We start from the raw sequence: 16,699 nt of genomic DNA on the forward strand, positions 1-16,699 counted from the left end.
CACGAACATGTTGAATAGGATTAGTGAGAGCAGATATTCTTGGAGGAGGAGCATTCCTTCATGATTAAGTATAATGTTATAGAGGTTTTTGGTGTTGTTGATGATGGCTTTATCGACTTGAAGAAATTCCCTCTATTTCTGTTTTTCTGGGAGTTTTTACCATGGATGTCTGTGGATTTTTGCTACATGTCTTTTGTGTAGTAATTATTGTTATTCTATGATTAAAATCCTTTAGCCTGTTAATAAATGGAATGTATTCATTAGCTTTAAGTATCAAACCAGAATTTCGTGGAATTTTGAATTCAAGAATATATTGAATTCTCAGAATATAACTATTTGGTCATGGTTTACATTTTTTAAAATATGTTATTGAATTATGTTTGCTAAATAAGGATTTTTATGTCAACAAACATAAGAGATGTTAGTCTGTAGTTTTTTGTTTTTCTCTTTTTATACTGTCTTTGTCTAGTTTGGCCTCAGAGTAATGTAGAGTGACTACCCCATTTCATATAATAAGTTGGAAAATGCTCTGTCCACTTCAGTTTTCTCAAAGAGATAACACAGTTGTTGTTAATTCTTTAAGTATTTGGTGAAATTCTCCAGTGGAATGGTATAGGTCTGTTTTGTGTATGTATATGTCAGTTATAGATTAAATTTCATTCATAGCTATAAAGCTGTTCTAATGATCAATACCATACTGGGTGAGTTGTTATACTTCGAATTTTCTTCAGGATTTAGTCCATTTTATCTTAGTTGTCAAAGATGCCTAGCAGATTTGTCCATAGTATCTGTTAATTATCTTGTGTTTGTGAGCTGAGCCTGTGGTGATACCCCTTGTTGCATGCCTGATGTTGGTCATTTGTGTCTCCTATTTTTTCCTTGTCAGTCCTGCTAGAGGTTTGTCACTTGTGTTGATATTTTGAAAGAAAGAAGTCTGTTTTGTGGCACTCCTCTATTGTTTCTCTGTTTTCAGTTTCACTGATTTGCACGGTTATCTTTATCATTTTTTTCCTACTTGTTTTCAGTATATCTTTTTAAATTTTTCTCTTTGTTCTTGAAGTAGGAGCTTTGATTTTTAATCTTAGAATTTTCTTATTTTACAATACATCAATACATCTGTTTGGTTCTATTAATTTTCCTCTCATTTACCACTCCCACAAATTTTGATTTGTTGTATTTCCATTTTAATTCACTTAAATGGGTTTTTTTAAGTTTCTGATTTCTTTAGTGAATTATTTTGGTGAGTGTTGTTAAATTTTTAAGAATTCAGTGGTTTTCTTCTTACCTTTCTGTTGGTGATTTCAATTTTATTCCAGAGGAATGCTTTATATGATTTCAACTATTTGAAAAAATTTGAGATTTATTTATGGCCCATAATAGGAAACATCTTGCATCACAAAGATGCTTAAAAAGGATTATGAAAAATCAAATTAAAAGATAATATGTATTTTACACAGACTGTTTGATATATCTTCCTATGTCAATGGGCCATTGAGAAGGATATAAACCTCTTGTCATTGGGAAGAGAGTTTTATCAACATTGATTAGACCATGTTGAATGATGATATGGTCAGATTTTAATCTATCCTTGCTGATTTTTCGCCTATATAGTTTATCAACTTTTGACACTAACGTGTTGAAACCTCTAACTATAATAGTAAATTTGTTCTCCCCTCCATGGTCCTATTGTAACTTTTTTGCTTCGCAAATTTTGCAGAACTTTTATGGATGTATATACATAATCAGAATTTCTCTATGTACTTAGAGTATTAACATTTTTATGATTATATAATACCCTTCCTTAACCCTGATATTTTTCTTTGCATAAGAAGCCCACTAAATCTGTACTTTAGTTATTCCTGCTTTCATTTGATTAATATTTGCATGATATGTGTTTTATTTTTATTTTTAACATGACTAGATTTTTACACTTAACAGATTTAATTACTGCATATAGTTGGACCATGTATTTAACTCACTGTGCTAATCTCTTTATGTATTAAAGCTATTTATGTTTAATATAATTATTTTAAAGCTTAAGTCTGCCATTTTGTTTTCTTAGTCATTTTTGTGGTTTTTTTCTGTCTACTTTCTTGTGGGCTACTGAAAATTTTTTTAGAAAATAATTTTTTAGAAAATAATTTATCTGTAGTAATTCGGAGTATATCTCGTAGCTTTTATCGTCATTGCTATGAACTTCCATATCTTATCATAGTCTACTGCTTTAATCATTTCACCAATGTGAGTAAAATAAGGAAATCTTTCCTCTCTTTAGAATCTTAATTATCATGCTTTTATAATATAATTTTTAAAATATGTCTCCTACATATATTTGGAATCACATCAGAGAAAGTATAATTTTTCCTTCAACCAACAAAAATAATTTTGAAACTCAAAAATTAAAAGACAGTCTATGTGACTGTTTAAATTTTTACTTACCATACTTTCTTCCTTACTGATGTTCTAAGATCATTTCTGTTTATTGTTTGCTGTTTAGAAAACTGTTTAGCAATTCTTTTAAAATACTGGTACCAAATTCTCTAGTTTTCCTTCATCAGAGAATTTAATGATTTCTCCTTCATTTCAAAATGATATCTTCACTGGTTGCTGGTTTGAAGGTTGTTTTCTTTCAGCACTTTGAAAATGTGCTTCTCTCTTTGACCTTCATGGCTTTCAGATGAGAAATCTATTTTAATTTCATTTGCTTTCCTCCATAGGTAAGGTGTCTTTTTTTTAATTACTGCTTTCACGATTTTCTTCTTTCTCTTTAGTTTTTAGAAGCTGGACTGTGATATGTTTTCATATGGATACATTTGGGTTTACCTTATTTGGGATTCACTCAGCCATTTGACTTACACTTTTACAAATTTGAATGTATTGGCAATTTGACTTACACTTTTACAAATTTGAATGTTTGGCAAATTTGAATGTATTCAATTGCTGTTTAAGCACTTTTTCAGTCTTTTCTTCTCTTTTGTCCTGAAACTTCGATATCATGAACACTAGGTATTTTGTTATCTTCATCCTGTAAATTCCCAAAATTCTTTTTTTCACCCCTGCTGCTGTGCATGTTGATTAACTTCTACTGACCCATTGTGCAGTTACTTTATTTTTTCCTCTGTTTCTCCATTGTTCTGTTGAGACAATCTATTTAATATTTTATTTTTGTTATTATACTTTTAGACTATAAAATTTCCACTTGTTTTCTGAGAATTTCTATTTCTTTGATGAGAACTACTTTTTCATTTACTTCAAGTGCTTTCTTAATTGGTTATCAAAGCGATTTCATGATGACTGTTTTATAACAGATGAAGTTGACATCTTTGTAATCTCATTGTTGACATCCATTGATGGCTTTCCTTCATTCAGCTTAAGATATTCCCAAGTCTTGGTATGACAAGTGATTTTTCACTTGAAACATTGTCATTTGGGCTATAGTGTTGTGTGACTCTGGATTTTATTTAAACTTTTTAAATTTTGTTTGTTTTTTTTCTGCTAATGCTCTGGGAGGGGAAGTGGCTATATGTAATTTATTTAATTTGTATGAAAGAGTTACAGAGAGAGGTAGAGACAGACAGAGAGTTCTTCCATCAGCTGGTTCACTCCCTGGATGGCCTCAACGGCCAGAGCTGCGCTGATTTGAAGCCAGGAGCCAGGTGCTTCTTCCGGGTCTCCCACATGGGTGCAGGTGCCCAAGGACTTGGGCCATCTTCTACTGCTATCCCAGGCCAAAGCAGAGAGCTGGATCAGAAGTGGAGCAGCCTGGTCTAGAACCGGCACCCATATGGGATGCTGGCGTTTCAGGCCAGGGCTTTAACCTGCTGTGCCACAGCGCTGGCCCCATTACTGCCAATTTCTACACTCAGCCTTTGTCAATACCCAAAAGGGTCTCCTTGTTGGGTGCTGCATATAGGAGCCAGGAGTATGGAAGTAGATATTCTTGTTCCCCAGTAATCCTGCAATGACACCTCCATGCAGGGGAGGTAGGAGCAGGAGCACTTGGGTACTTCTCCCCAGATGGTATTTAATGACACAAGGGTATGGAAACACTAGAATAGAAGGAAAGTCTTGAATCTTTACTGGACCTCATTCTAAACCACCCCAGTAGAGAACTTTACTAATGACCTATGGGAGTAAATGACTAGAGCTCCTCTGAGAATGGGAACTTCATTATTTTCTGGAAAGGAAGAAATTATAGATCCCTTATCTCTGAAACCACTCTGGTTGGGTTTAGGGTGTCTTACTACAAATTCATTAGTGTGGAAGTACAGTCTTCCCTTTTGGCATTTGTGATAAAGTTGGACGTGAGGCCATAATTGTTTCCCCTACTCCTTTCATCTAGAGTAGGGTAGCTGTTGTATAACATTTTCTCACTTATTTGAATGCCCGTTTTCATAGTTTCTTACCTAGAGGTGGCTTGCTTTTGTTGTCTGTGCCCATTGGTGTTTAATGTTTCTGGGTTGATTGCTTCTTTAGCTCCAAGGTGGGGATAAACAGGGAACCCTCAGGGAATCCACCACTATGTTGCTCCCTTGAATCTTTAGGTCTCTAGTTGCTTGACTCTTCTTCCCACCCCTCATGCTCATCTGTTTGTTTTACATATAATTTCCAGGATTTTTAGCATTCCCTTGTGGGAAGAAAAAGGAAAAAGTATGTCTATTCCATCTTTTTTGGAAGCCGAAAATTCTAGACTACCTGACTTTTTTTTAAATCACTTATTTTCATAGTATATAAAAGGCAGAGGGACAGATAGGAAGAGATCTTCCATCCACAGGTTTATTACCCAAATGCCTGCAAAACTAATGCTTGCTCAAGGTGAAGCTGGGGGTCTGGAACTCTGGCTCTCCCACATCAAGTACTTGAGCATTGATTTGCTTCCTCCCAGGGTGTGCATTAACAAGCAGGCTGAAGTTGAGCTGGGACTTTAACCAAACACTTTCATATGGGATGTAGTTGTTCCAAAGGGCAACTTATCCACAGTGCCAACCACCTGCTTCTTGACTGCATGATTCTTCTTTTTTTTTTTTTTTTTTTTGACAGGCAGAGTGGACAGAGAGAGAGAGAGAGAGAGAGAAAGGTCTTCCTTTGCCGTTGGTTCACCCTCCAGTGGCTGCTGCGGCTGGTGCGCTGTGGCCGGCGCACCGCGCTGATCCAAAAGCAGGAGCCAGGTACTTATCCTGGTCTCCCATGGGGTACAGGGCCCAAGCACTTGGGCCATCCTCCACTGTACTCCCTGGCCACAGCAGAGAGCTGGCCTGGAAGAGGGGCAACCGGGACAGAATCCGGTGCCCCGACCGGGACTAGAACCCAGTGCGCCGGTGCCGCAAGGCAGAGGATTAGCCTAGTGAGCCGTGGCGCCGGCCAGACTGCATGATTCTTAAAGACAACTTAGCAATCTAGATTGTTAAAACTTTTTAAAAATTCTTTTCATTGCATTTGAAAGTGTGTGGGCATGCACACACACACACACACGCATTCAGTCTGCTGGTTCACTCTCCAGAAGTCTGCAACAGCAAAGGATGGGCCCGGCTGAGGCCAAGAGCCTGGACCTTTATCTTGGTCTATTATATAGGTGATAGTGACCCAAGTACTTGAGCCATCATCAGCTGCTTCCTAAGTTGCACATTAGTAAGAAGTTGGATTGGAAGCAAAGTAGTTAAGAATAGAAAAGGGAACCTCAATATGGATGCAAATGTCCCAAGCCAAGACTTAAGTTATTGTGAGAAATTCTCCAACATCTAGAATTTAATATACATTTTTCTCTGTGTATTTTTAATCTAACCGATAATGTTTTTTTAAAAGCTTTATTTTATTTATTTGAGACACAAAGTTACAGAGAAAGATAGAGACAGAGAGAGAGAGGTCTTTGATTCACTGGTTCACTCCCCAAATGGCCGCGACAGATGAAGCTGAGCCCATCTAAAGCCAATAGCCGGGAACTTCTCCTAGGTCTCCCACGTGGGTGCAGGGGCCCAAGCAATTATGCCCTCTTCTGCTGCTTTCCTAAGCCATAGCAGAGAGCTGAATCTGAAGAGGAGCAGCCAGAACTCAAACCAGTGGCCACATGGGATGCTGGTGCTGCGAGCCTGGCTTTAACCCACTATGCCACAGCACTGGCCCCATAGTTAATGTTTTAAATAACAAGCAGGCAAAGTGCAAAATGTCTGTTTGCAAACAAGTTTGAATTCTCTTATATTTGTAGGAAATTAAGTTTTAAGTTCCCCTGATTAAAATTTGTCCATTTTTACCTCATTAGATGCAAATTTCCATCACTAATATAGAGGTGACCTTCCTGAAAAACTAAAATATCAAGGGCAGAGGCAAGAAAGAAGAATTTATCAGGAGAAGTTTGCTCAGCAACCAAATTAGATGTTAAAATATCCATACACTGAAGTTCTTGGACTTTATTAATAGGCAATAAGCCTTTAAGCTTCTACTCTGAGCATAATTTAAAAAAAATAAAAGTATATGTACATATATGCACTTAGGGAAAGTCAGTCTACTTTCTCAAGTACAAGGCAAAATAGAGGAGACTGGATTTCATCAGTCAGAAAGACTGAAAACATTAAAAAGTGAAAACTAACAAGCAGGGGAGAATAAAATTCTACAGTGGACTCAAAACACTCAAGCCTTCAAAGTAACTCCCTGTGGTTTTTCAATATTGGTGCACACAGTCTCATACAGGCAATTTCAAAAAGTTCGTGGAAAAATATATTTAAAAGAAAAGTAGATTCTGGTAAGAGTTTCATGCAAGTCTTTATTACCCAAGAGAAAACATTTGTTTAAATTGTTGAGTCCATATGGTGTTCTAGACAGTATATTAGGAGCTTTCCTACAAATTCTGTTTTACTTCTACAAAAATCCTGTGAAGTATGCTATTTCTTTAATGTGAATTAAGGAACTATTTGAAAGGCCAATGGTAGCTTTATTTTTTTTAAGTTTTATTTATTTACTTGAAAGGCAGAGTTACAGAGAGGGAAAGACAAAGAGAGAAGGAGAGGGAGAGAGAGAGATAAAGAAAAATGTCTTCCATCCACTGATTTACTCCTAAAGTGACCACAATGACCAGGGCTGCGCCAGGCTGAAGCCAAGAGCCTCCGCTTTACCCCAATCTCCCACATGGGTTCAAGGGCCCAAGTATTTGGGTCATCTTCTGCTGCTTCCCCAGGTGCTTTAGCAGGGAGCTTTATCCGAAGTGGTATGACTGGAACTCCAACCAGCACCGTATGGGATGTCGGCATCGCAGGCAGAGGCTTAACCCTCTATACCCAGCACCAGCCCCCAGCAGTGATTCTGACACTTTGGTTAGTCTGAGGTCATTGTAGGATTGTCTTCCAGTGCAGACCTCACTGATGATGCTCTTGAATAGCCTATAGTATAGATTCCAAAGTGTTGAGACCACACATTGGAAGTTAAGGAAGGGGGATTTTGTCATCTAGAAATTGCATTAATGTGCAAACACTGGAATTGTCTATGCAGCAGCAAAAACTTCCATGCCAACACTATTTGTGTCCACCAATGAAGTTCTCGGGTCCTGACTGATGACTCTCAAAGGCACTTTTCAACTTTCTGAGTCAGGAACTATAGAAGCCAAGAAACCAAGTCTTTTTTTTTTTTTTTTTTTTTAATCAACTGTGGCAGCAACACAACTGTGCTTTTAATGCCTAACAGTAGTACCCTCTTTCATTGCTAGTTGTCAATAAAATCATGCACAATTACAGGAAATATCTGATAAAGCACACAGATCTTAATATAAGATTAGGAGGGTCCATGAGTCCGGAAGACTCATTGGTAGACAGGAAAGGTAGGATGACTTGGCTTCTGGTACCTTGGGTAGATGCCATCCACACTGTTGTGAAGACAGGCTACCCTTCAGGGAATGTAGACATGACATTACAGTGTGATATCTCCAAGGACCAGCAGAGGCGTTCCGAAGTTCAGATCTGCTCCCCAAGAATGTCCTGACGTATTGAGGTGGCAATGAGCAACAGTAGCCTGGAGAGAAGTCATTACCCTGGCTCTGGGTTGTGTTTTCTGTTTTAATTAAAATTTGTATTTGTCCATTCTGTTCAGGCCCTGGCCCTGTGGTTTGTGCTATTTTGCATGGCAAATGAAATCAATAAGAGCTATCATTTGGAACGTGGAAAAGCCTAAGCATTTTTGTTGCATTTGCAAGGCAGAAGGCTAGTGTTTTCTGAGTGAAGTCTGGCAGAAATTTCCAGGTCGAGGGTGTCAGAAGACAGGCTGTAGGCTCCCTGGCTGCCGGCTCACTTCCCGAGAGGTTCCTTCCCAGCTGCTTAGCTGTGGTATTCAATGCTCTTTCCTATTTTTCTTTTACTGTAGTGGGTGTCCTAGCAGTGAAGGGAACAGGATGGACCTAGGTGGGTGATTTAGGTACTTGTGCCAGTTAAACCTATTGTCAACAAGATCTCTTGTTTGCGAACAATTGGGAAGAAATAACCAGGTATTTCCAAGACAGAGGTTTGCAAGAGAGAGAAAACTGACTGGGAATTGGCTATAGGCTCATTAAAGAAATTGGAGGAAGGTTGTTTGCATGTCAAAATGACTTACTTTATTATTCTTTAGACCTGTTTATGCAATTATATTTCATTGTGACTTGCTACCATAGCAAAGTATTAATAGCCCATATTTAGGCTCCATGCTGAAATCTGCTATATTTTTCATTCTTTTTCTGCTTCTTTTTCTCATTTTTGGTATTTTTGTTTTGTCTCCAACTCTTCTTCTGTAGCAAAGATGGAATATAATTAAGGAAGGGTGAAACCAGTTTAGCTTTAAACTGATTCACAACAAGATCTTAAAGAGATGGACTTATCCAGGCATCTGTGAATATATAGAAAATCAAAAGATGAGGGTTTTTTGCTCAGTTTCCCCCAAAATTTCTTAAGTAGGAATAAAATTAATTTACTGTATTGAATTCTTTTCTTTAGGCTGATAATTTAAGTATCCATTAATCTTTTGTGATAGAGACTGTGCAGGGCTGACCAACTTTGCCTTACCATGTTTTCATCTGAGTCAGAGCATGAGTCAGAGCTGAAGGCAACATTTCTTGCAATCACAGTTTTGGTCTTTTCCTTTGATGTTATTAGGTGGTGAAGTGACAAGTGCCAGAACTCAAGCCTGACTTTTCTGAAAACATCGGCATTCTGCCCAATCTAGAATAATGGATGTCAAGGACCGGCGACATCGCTCTTTGACCAGGGGCCGGTGTGGCAAAGAGTGTCGCTACACAAGTTCCTCCCTGGACAGCGAGGACTGCCGCGTGCCCACGCAGAAGTCCTACAGTTCCAGTGAGACTCTGAAGGCCTATGACCATGACAGCAGGATGCACTATGGAAACCGAGTCACAGACCTCGTTCACCGGGAGTCAGATGAGTTTCCTAGACAAGGTATGTAGAATTGTTCCCACCACTGATTTGCTCTGAGCTGTCTCACATTCTTGACTTCCATTGTTGCATGTCAATGACTGATGCTGCTGGAACCTGGGTACCAAGCAGTGCTGTAGAGTTTAGTTTAAAAGAACCATTCCTTTTGTCTTCTCATACTCCTTGGGTAATACAGCAGTGCATTTTTAAAGGATTTGTTTGTTTATTTATTTATTTATTTGAAAAGAGCAATAGGGAAAGAGGGAGAAAGTGGCAAAAAGATCTTCATCCACTGGTTCATTCCTCAAATGATGGCAATGGCTAGGGCTAGGCCGGGCTGAAACCAGGAGCCAGGAGCTCCACCCTGGTCTTCCATGTGGGTAGCAAGGTCTCAAGCACTTGGGCCGTCTTTCACTGCTTTTGGAAGCAGAGTAGAGTGGAGCCGAACCAGCACATTAATATGGGATGCTGGCATCACAGGTAGAAGCTTAGGCTGTATCTTTTCTCCTAGACACTAAATTCTTCGACAACTTGATGGTTGATTTTGAATACCTGCTGTGGTGGGTTTTGGCAGAAGTGACATATAGCCAGCTGTTGGCTCCATGAAAGGCAGTCCAGAGACTGAAGTGCATCTCAGTCCTGAGGAGCCAGAGATTATTTGAGGTTTTTAAACTCTTCTCTTGAGGCCCACTCACAAGTTTTCAAGACTTAAATTTCTACTGCTCTACACACTGAGCTTTTCAGCAAAATTCTCTTTGAACAAATGGTGTATATTGCTTGGGAGATATTTGAAGCTCCCATGCATAATAAAACGTAGTTTCTTCCTCTGCCAAAATGTGTATGAGTTAGAGATTTTTCCTTTTTGTGTTTTATACCATTTGTTGGCACCTGTATGTTACCATCTAATTCCGTTGGTAGAATCTTCCCTTCTGCTTTCACTTTTATTTTCTTAGGGTGTTTTGATTCCTTTTATGGAGGGAATATTTTCTGTTGGCATTGTCTTTATATTCAGTAACCACAAAGAATTCAGTCACTAGTCCAGTGTTGCCATAAATGCTTCAACGTGTAGCCTGAAGCAGAGTAGTGCTGAGAGGCAGTGTGGCCAAGTTCACTCACCAGCTACCTGTCTTGCAATTTGAGTATCAACTTTGCCTTGTGTATTCAATATAATGACTCAGCAAAATTACAAGTGAACGTTCAGACTGTGGTGAGTGCACAGAGCAGGGTCGTTCTGCCAGCACCAAAGGTCTAGACCCTGTTCTGCTAGGTTATTGCATCATTTATTTTCTAACATTGATTCTTTTTTTCCCCTTCGTGTTCTGTGTCCTTGGCAGTAAATGTTGCAGTGTGTTTAATTCTTTATGATATACATTAGCTTGGAATTCCATTCCTGTTTCCTCAGCTTCCTGAAATTACTTTTGCTTTTTTTTTTTATTTTGTAAGAAAAAAAACATGCACACGATATTATCCTTAATAGTAGTTAGTGTCATGTCCAAGATTTATACATCTATTTTCCAGAGGATGTTTTTAAAAATATGGCAACTTGTACTCCTAGTTTTGCCTAGCTCCAACTTTTATATTTAACAGAATATTAAAAAACAAACTCAACGGAGAGATAATTAAAATTATGCATTCATTGGCATTATGGTCCTGTACAGAATACCATTTTCATTGCCTGTTTTCTGAGTTATCTTCATGGAAATGAAACAAATGCTGATACTCTTCCATGAGAAAGCTGGGGCAGCAGCTACCTTAAAATTGCTCTGGACCAAAAGCATTTTCTGTGTTTTAATATCAACAAGTGTTTTAATTTGTTAACTTTTCACAGGACCCCAAATTTCAATTAGTGAGAATTATAAAAAAAAAATATGAGAAGTCATGGCTTCATTAGCTGAGTTCTTAAATTTGCAAGAAAATATTAGGAAGCCTGTCTGCTCTTTCTAAGGGCTTCACTAACACAACTCAAATGTTTTTAAAGGGGATGTGTGTCTGGTGTGGTTGAAAACCTTCCATTTTCTACTAGAGTTTGTGTTTCATTTACAATGTGGCTGCATACATTTTTGTTTCTTGTGATTCTCTGCTGAAATACAGCTTCTTATTCCCAAGTCTCATTAAAGGTGCGTCCTGGCTTCTGGATCATTTTGTACTGAACTGCAGATTCCGGATTATTGTTGAATTGTGGATTGGCCTGTCACCTTTTCCCTCATTAATATTTACATAAAACAAAACTAAATGCTGGGGTTTATTTTCATATATTCCTTTATTCTTCCTGCTTAATTTTGTTCTCCTTCATTGATAATAATGGAAGTTGCTTGGCCATATCGAACTCATAGCTTTGCAATTAACAATTCACACATGCTGCATGTTGTTATTGAGCCCATATTTGTTTGTGTAATGTGTTTGCATGAATTAAAAACTGCACAGGCCAAAAGTAGAAATGAAAAGGCATTGGAAAGTATTTGCATATGCAAGTGCAATTCTTTCTGAAGACATCTATGAATTTATGCATGAAAATGTAGTCGGAGTCTGAGTGGATCTACTTTGATGGGTTCTAAAATTGAACTCTGCAGGAAGTAAATAAGCACATATTTAAGGAGGGGAGGAACAGGAGATACAATCTGGCAAGCAGCACATTCGGCTTGAAACTTAGCCACTACAGAGAGGGTTAAAATAAATCTTATACTCAGTAATAACAATAATTTTTTTAAATGTCATGCATTTCCCATTTTATTTTCTTATTCATGAAATCAAAGAGCAGGATCATCTCGGTACTTATTAGCCTAGAGGTACATTAGCAAGGATCATAGTGAGATCATCTCCTGCTGTATTCTTATTTAAAACCCAAGACACTGATCATAAAACAAACACGCTTCTCACATACAAGCAAGTTTGGCAAACACAGTTGGATGACTCTCCAGATGCTCAGAGTGGAAAAGCATTGCCAGCCAGTGAAAGTGACGTGGGGCCTAGAGTCAGACCTTGTCCGGTTCTACCAGCTGGTCTGCTCAAGTATCAAATGTGAGAACCTGCCATATCCCAGCAGGAAAAATGGGCCAGGTGTTCCCATGAGAATCTTCGGGCTGCTGCAGTTAAATCACACAGTCCTTGCTTGCTTTCAACAGAGTCTTCCTGTGCCACCTTCTCTCGTGGCCTCTCCTCCTTAGTGGAGACCATGCAAATTACCTGTCTGGCCTCTGTTATGCTGGGTCCTTTTGATGTGAAGGGAGAAAACTGCTGACCTTAGGTCTGTGGCCACTGGAGTAATTAGTAATTAGTAGGTGACTAATCCTGCACTAAATCACATCCTAGTGGTCCGAGAGTTAACGCATCTGCCAAAACTAAGCAGAAATCTGATACCTGGTCCGACCCAGCCCCATTCCAACCTGTGAAATAGATGGCACATTAAATAACGGAGGTCGGCTAAGTTCCCAGGCAGGTTGTACAAGCTTGTTCTTTGGGACCCTGAAAGTAGGGCGTCGATCAGCATGATATACAAGACGTCCTCCTGTGGCTCACAAGCCTGAGGATAGACTGGAGTTCTGCTTTTCCATGCTTATGTGCCTGTAACCCCAGTCTGCATTCTGTGCTCTACTAAAATCAGTACATTATTTTCAAGCATTAAAACAACAATAGTAACAATAGAATAATGACAAACATTTATTGAACTTTGAGGTGCCGGTCTAAGCTCTTTGCTTTGCATTAACCCAGTTAACACTCATAAAACATTGTGGGTTGGGTGCTATTATTATGCTTCTTTTCTTGGGTTAGAAAACAGTTTTGCAGAAATTAAATAAGTCATCCAAGGTAAAAACAGAGTGAGAGGGGAAGGTTGTTTTCAGACCTAAGGAACTGGCTTCAGGAACTGTGTTTTAAAAACCGTTAAACATAGTTCTTGTCTGATAATCTCCCAAATAAATGATAGCAGCTCCAAAATAAGTTATTAAACCTTTAGAGCCCAAGGAAGCTCTATGATGTTCAATTTATAAGCCTTTAGTAGGGGTGGTATTTATAATATCATTCACATGCTGTACCAAATTATCAACTTAAAAAACTAGCTTGCTATCAAATTTTGAGTTCCACCTGTGGTCACCTTGGCAGGACCAGACCCAGTGATTTCGCAGACCTTATTCCGCCCCTTTGCTGGATGTTCCCCACCACTGCTTTAAAGGACCAGCACTTTTAAATATTTCTTAATAATACAGGAACTTATTAACATTGGTGGACACAATATGCACCACCACTGGACTCCCATGCTGCTGATCTACGTTCTTGGTCCCTTCCATTTACCTTCATGTGCACAGCCATCCCGGATTCTCTGGAAGTTCTAACACCTCTCCACCAACCACCACTGTAGGAAAATGTTTCTAGGGTAGGAATGCGTGGCACACTCTCAACAGTGATTCTCTGCTCTTCCTTAACGACATCACTTTTCTGCACAAGCTCTCAACATGGAACACTAACGTAGAAAGGTGTTGCTATCTAAATGATACTGCTCAGGTAAGCAGAACTGACTGGTTTCTGTGCCATCCAAGGCCTGGTGGGCAAGGGAGTTCAGCCAGGCTCCTTATTCCTCAAAAAGCCCTTCTTTCCAGTTAGCAGCTCAAGTCTCTTGAGAGGGAGCTGAGATTGAATTCTTTCTCTTTACCTCTGCCTGTCTGTCTGGGTCAAGGTTGAAGAAAGAATTGGGGGAAGATTGGATTTTTCAAGGTATGCTTGCATCAGAACTCTCAGTTCTAGCAAAAAAATAAACTCCAGGAACTCTTGATGTACTTAAAAATACACACACACACACACACACACACACACATTAGGCTAGGTTTGATTTGGGTACTTTACAAACTAATTCTTATTCCTATGATCTTTAAAATAATTTCAGCAGTATATTTTTCTCTGTGTAATTTAGCATAAATTTAACCCGTGTTAATGAGCTGAAAACTCATGACCCGTTAGTAAGCTGGAATGTTACCTGTATTGATTCAATTAGAAATGATTGTTGCCATACTTTGAAAATCTATAAAGTTGTGTTTAAATAGTTCTGTTTCTGCCACACCCATACAACAGTTGTAAAGGTTCTGTGTTGAAAACCCCAGTGCTTTAATGTACTCCAAAGAACACTTTGAAAGTTTTGGTGAAGTTTGTCATTTGATTAATACTTAGGAGGTTGAAACGTACAAGAATATTTCAAAAATTTGTAAGAAAATTAAATGAAAATCACCTAAGCTTCTTTTTGAACGCCATGTAATTTCTTAATCCCTTTTCCCATGAATTTTGTGATGCTCTCTCATATGCACAGGTTTTAAAATTTTTGACTCCATAATAACCTTTCTTTTTATTTCACTTGGAATGAACTTTTGAAACCACCTCATTTGTTGAGAAGATTGTTTTTAATTTCTCCTCCTACCTCTAGGTGAGACTTATTTTGATAACTTAGCTAAGATAACACAGTGCAACTTAATTTTTAATTATGTTGTTGCTTTAAATAAAGCAAAGAAAATCTTCAGAAAGAGAGAATCTGCAGACTTTTGTTGTTGCATGATCTCTTGTCTTGTTGGCTGACTTGAACCCTTGTTTGTTCATACAGGAAGCATACAGTAGAAAAATTAATAATGCAAACCTTAAAGCTAAATTTTGTTTACATCCCAGTGTGGATATGTTGTCAGCAAGGCCTTGATTAAATTCTTCAACACAGCCTGAATCTCATTTTCTCTGTCTGTAAAAGTTTCCACCCTCTGTATTATTGGTGTTATTTCTTTCAATTATGCATTAATCATGTTGTGGACATTGTCTTTAATTTATTAAGTGCCACATAAATGGTAGTGGTAATAAGTATAATTATTGTCATTTTTATAATCTTGCCAGTAAAAATACAGATCACCTGCCCTCCAACCTTGTTAACATTCTGTACAACAGAAATATTTTTTCCCTTGAATTTGTTTCCCATGACTTGCAAAAATTCTGACACCTTCATACCCAGAATTTCTCTCCTTGTTGATAGAGTATGTCTGACTCCCTGTGCACTATACCATTTGCTCTCAGAGATGAGCATAACTCACACATTATTTCTCTATTTTTAGAAAGGAAAAAACGATACCATCTAACAGCTGTCAGTTGATACCAACACACTCCAAGAGAGTTGCTAGTCAGGCATTTTTACAAGTGAAAAACAAATCTGAAGAAATGCTCCAAGGTAGTATCTTTGGACGCCAACAATATTTTTAAGCATGTGCATTTAATGGCATGTAAATTAATATATACTTTAGGAATGAGTTTAATTAAGAGAAAACTGAATCCATGTAGAATTCCTTGATACAAATTAACCCATTCTCGCCATTTTATATGTAATAATTTGAAGTCTGTGTCACTTATCTGTATTTCTTTGTTGATATTCATTACCCTTCTAGGAATGTATCCATATTTTAAGAACTTTAGCCACTGGACAACAATCTTGTGTTTGGTCAATTATTGTCCGCTGTCAATCCTGCATTCAACTTTGAATCTAACTTTCTTTGAATCACCTTCCTTTTCTTTCTCTCTCTCTCTCTCTCTTTTTTTTTTTTACAGATTTATTTATTTATTTGGAAGGAAGAGTTACAGAGAGGCAGAGGCAGGACGGGGTTGGGGGGTGGTCTTCTATCCACTGATTCACTCCCCAAACGACCACAACAGTCAGAGCAGAGCCAATCTGAAGCTGAGAGCCGGGAGTCTCTTCTAGGTCTCCCACGCTGGTATAGGGGCCCAAGCACTTGGGCCATCTTCTGCTTTCCCAGGCCATAACAGAGAACTGTATTGGAAGTGGAACAGTTGGGACTTGAACTGGCATATGGGTGCTTTACCATCTACACCAGGTGCTTTACTGTCTACACCACAGCGCCAGCCTCATCCTTATCATTTTTAGTGATATTTCTCCCTAGTGTTGCCCTTTTTCTACCCTTTATTCCTTTTGCCACTCCATTTACAGTATCCTTATTCATGTGATGTTAGTTGTCACTGTTTTCCTTCTCAAGAATACCTAATTTACAAATGGTACCCCTGCTCAAATTACCTTCTGCAAGAAGATATTGTTTTCAGCTGACCTCAATGGGCAGTCTAGCAATGAATATGTACCTGGCACCACAGTTTTCTCTTATTTCTGACTCTTTTTACATGAAACTGTTCTTCAGAGAATTATGTTTGAAGGTGTCTGTTGGTAACCCCAGTTTGACATTCCCCTCCCTTAGTAACATCTTGAAAAGAATCCTTTTTCTCTTCTTCTTCTGATCCTCAGCAGAATATTCTCAATGAAGATTCACATACACCTTGACCTGGGATGTAGGTGG

At 38.4% G+C, this 16,699-nt stretch overlaps 1 protein-coding gene across 10 annotated transcripts in view; it reads left to right on the forward strand.

The window, feature by feature from the left end:
- The window catches only part of TENM2 (teneurin transmembrane protein 2), a 1,297,938-nt gene that overhangs the window by 303,953 nt on the left and 977,286 nt on the right, over positions 1–16,699 (forward strand). For all 10 annotated transcript variants that reach the window (XM_051844423.3, XM_051844432.3, XM_051844433.3 and 7 more), the window contains one exon: positions 9,108–9,407. In XM_051844423.3, the coding sequence (XP_051700383.1) occupies positions 9,182–9,407 (226 nt within the window). In that variant the 5' untranslated portion in view covers positions 9,108–9,181. The remainder of the gene's footprint in view (positions 1–9,107; positions 9,408–16,699) is intronic.

The sequence above is a fragment of the Oryctolagus cuniculus genome, chromosome 6 (assembly GCF_051225735.1).
Source record: "Oryctolagus cuniculus isolate XC-2025 breed Fujian yellow rabbit chromosome 6, ASM5122573v1, whole genome shotgun sequence".
Lineage (NCBI taxonomy): Eukaryota > Metazoa > Chordata > Mammalia > Lagomorpha > Leporidae > Oryctolagus > Oryctolagus cuniculus.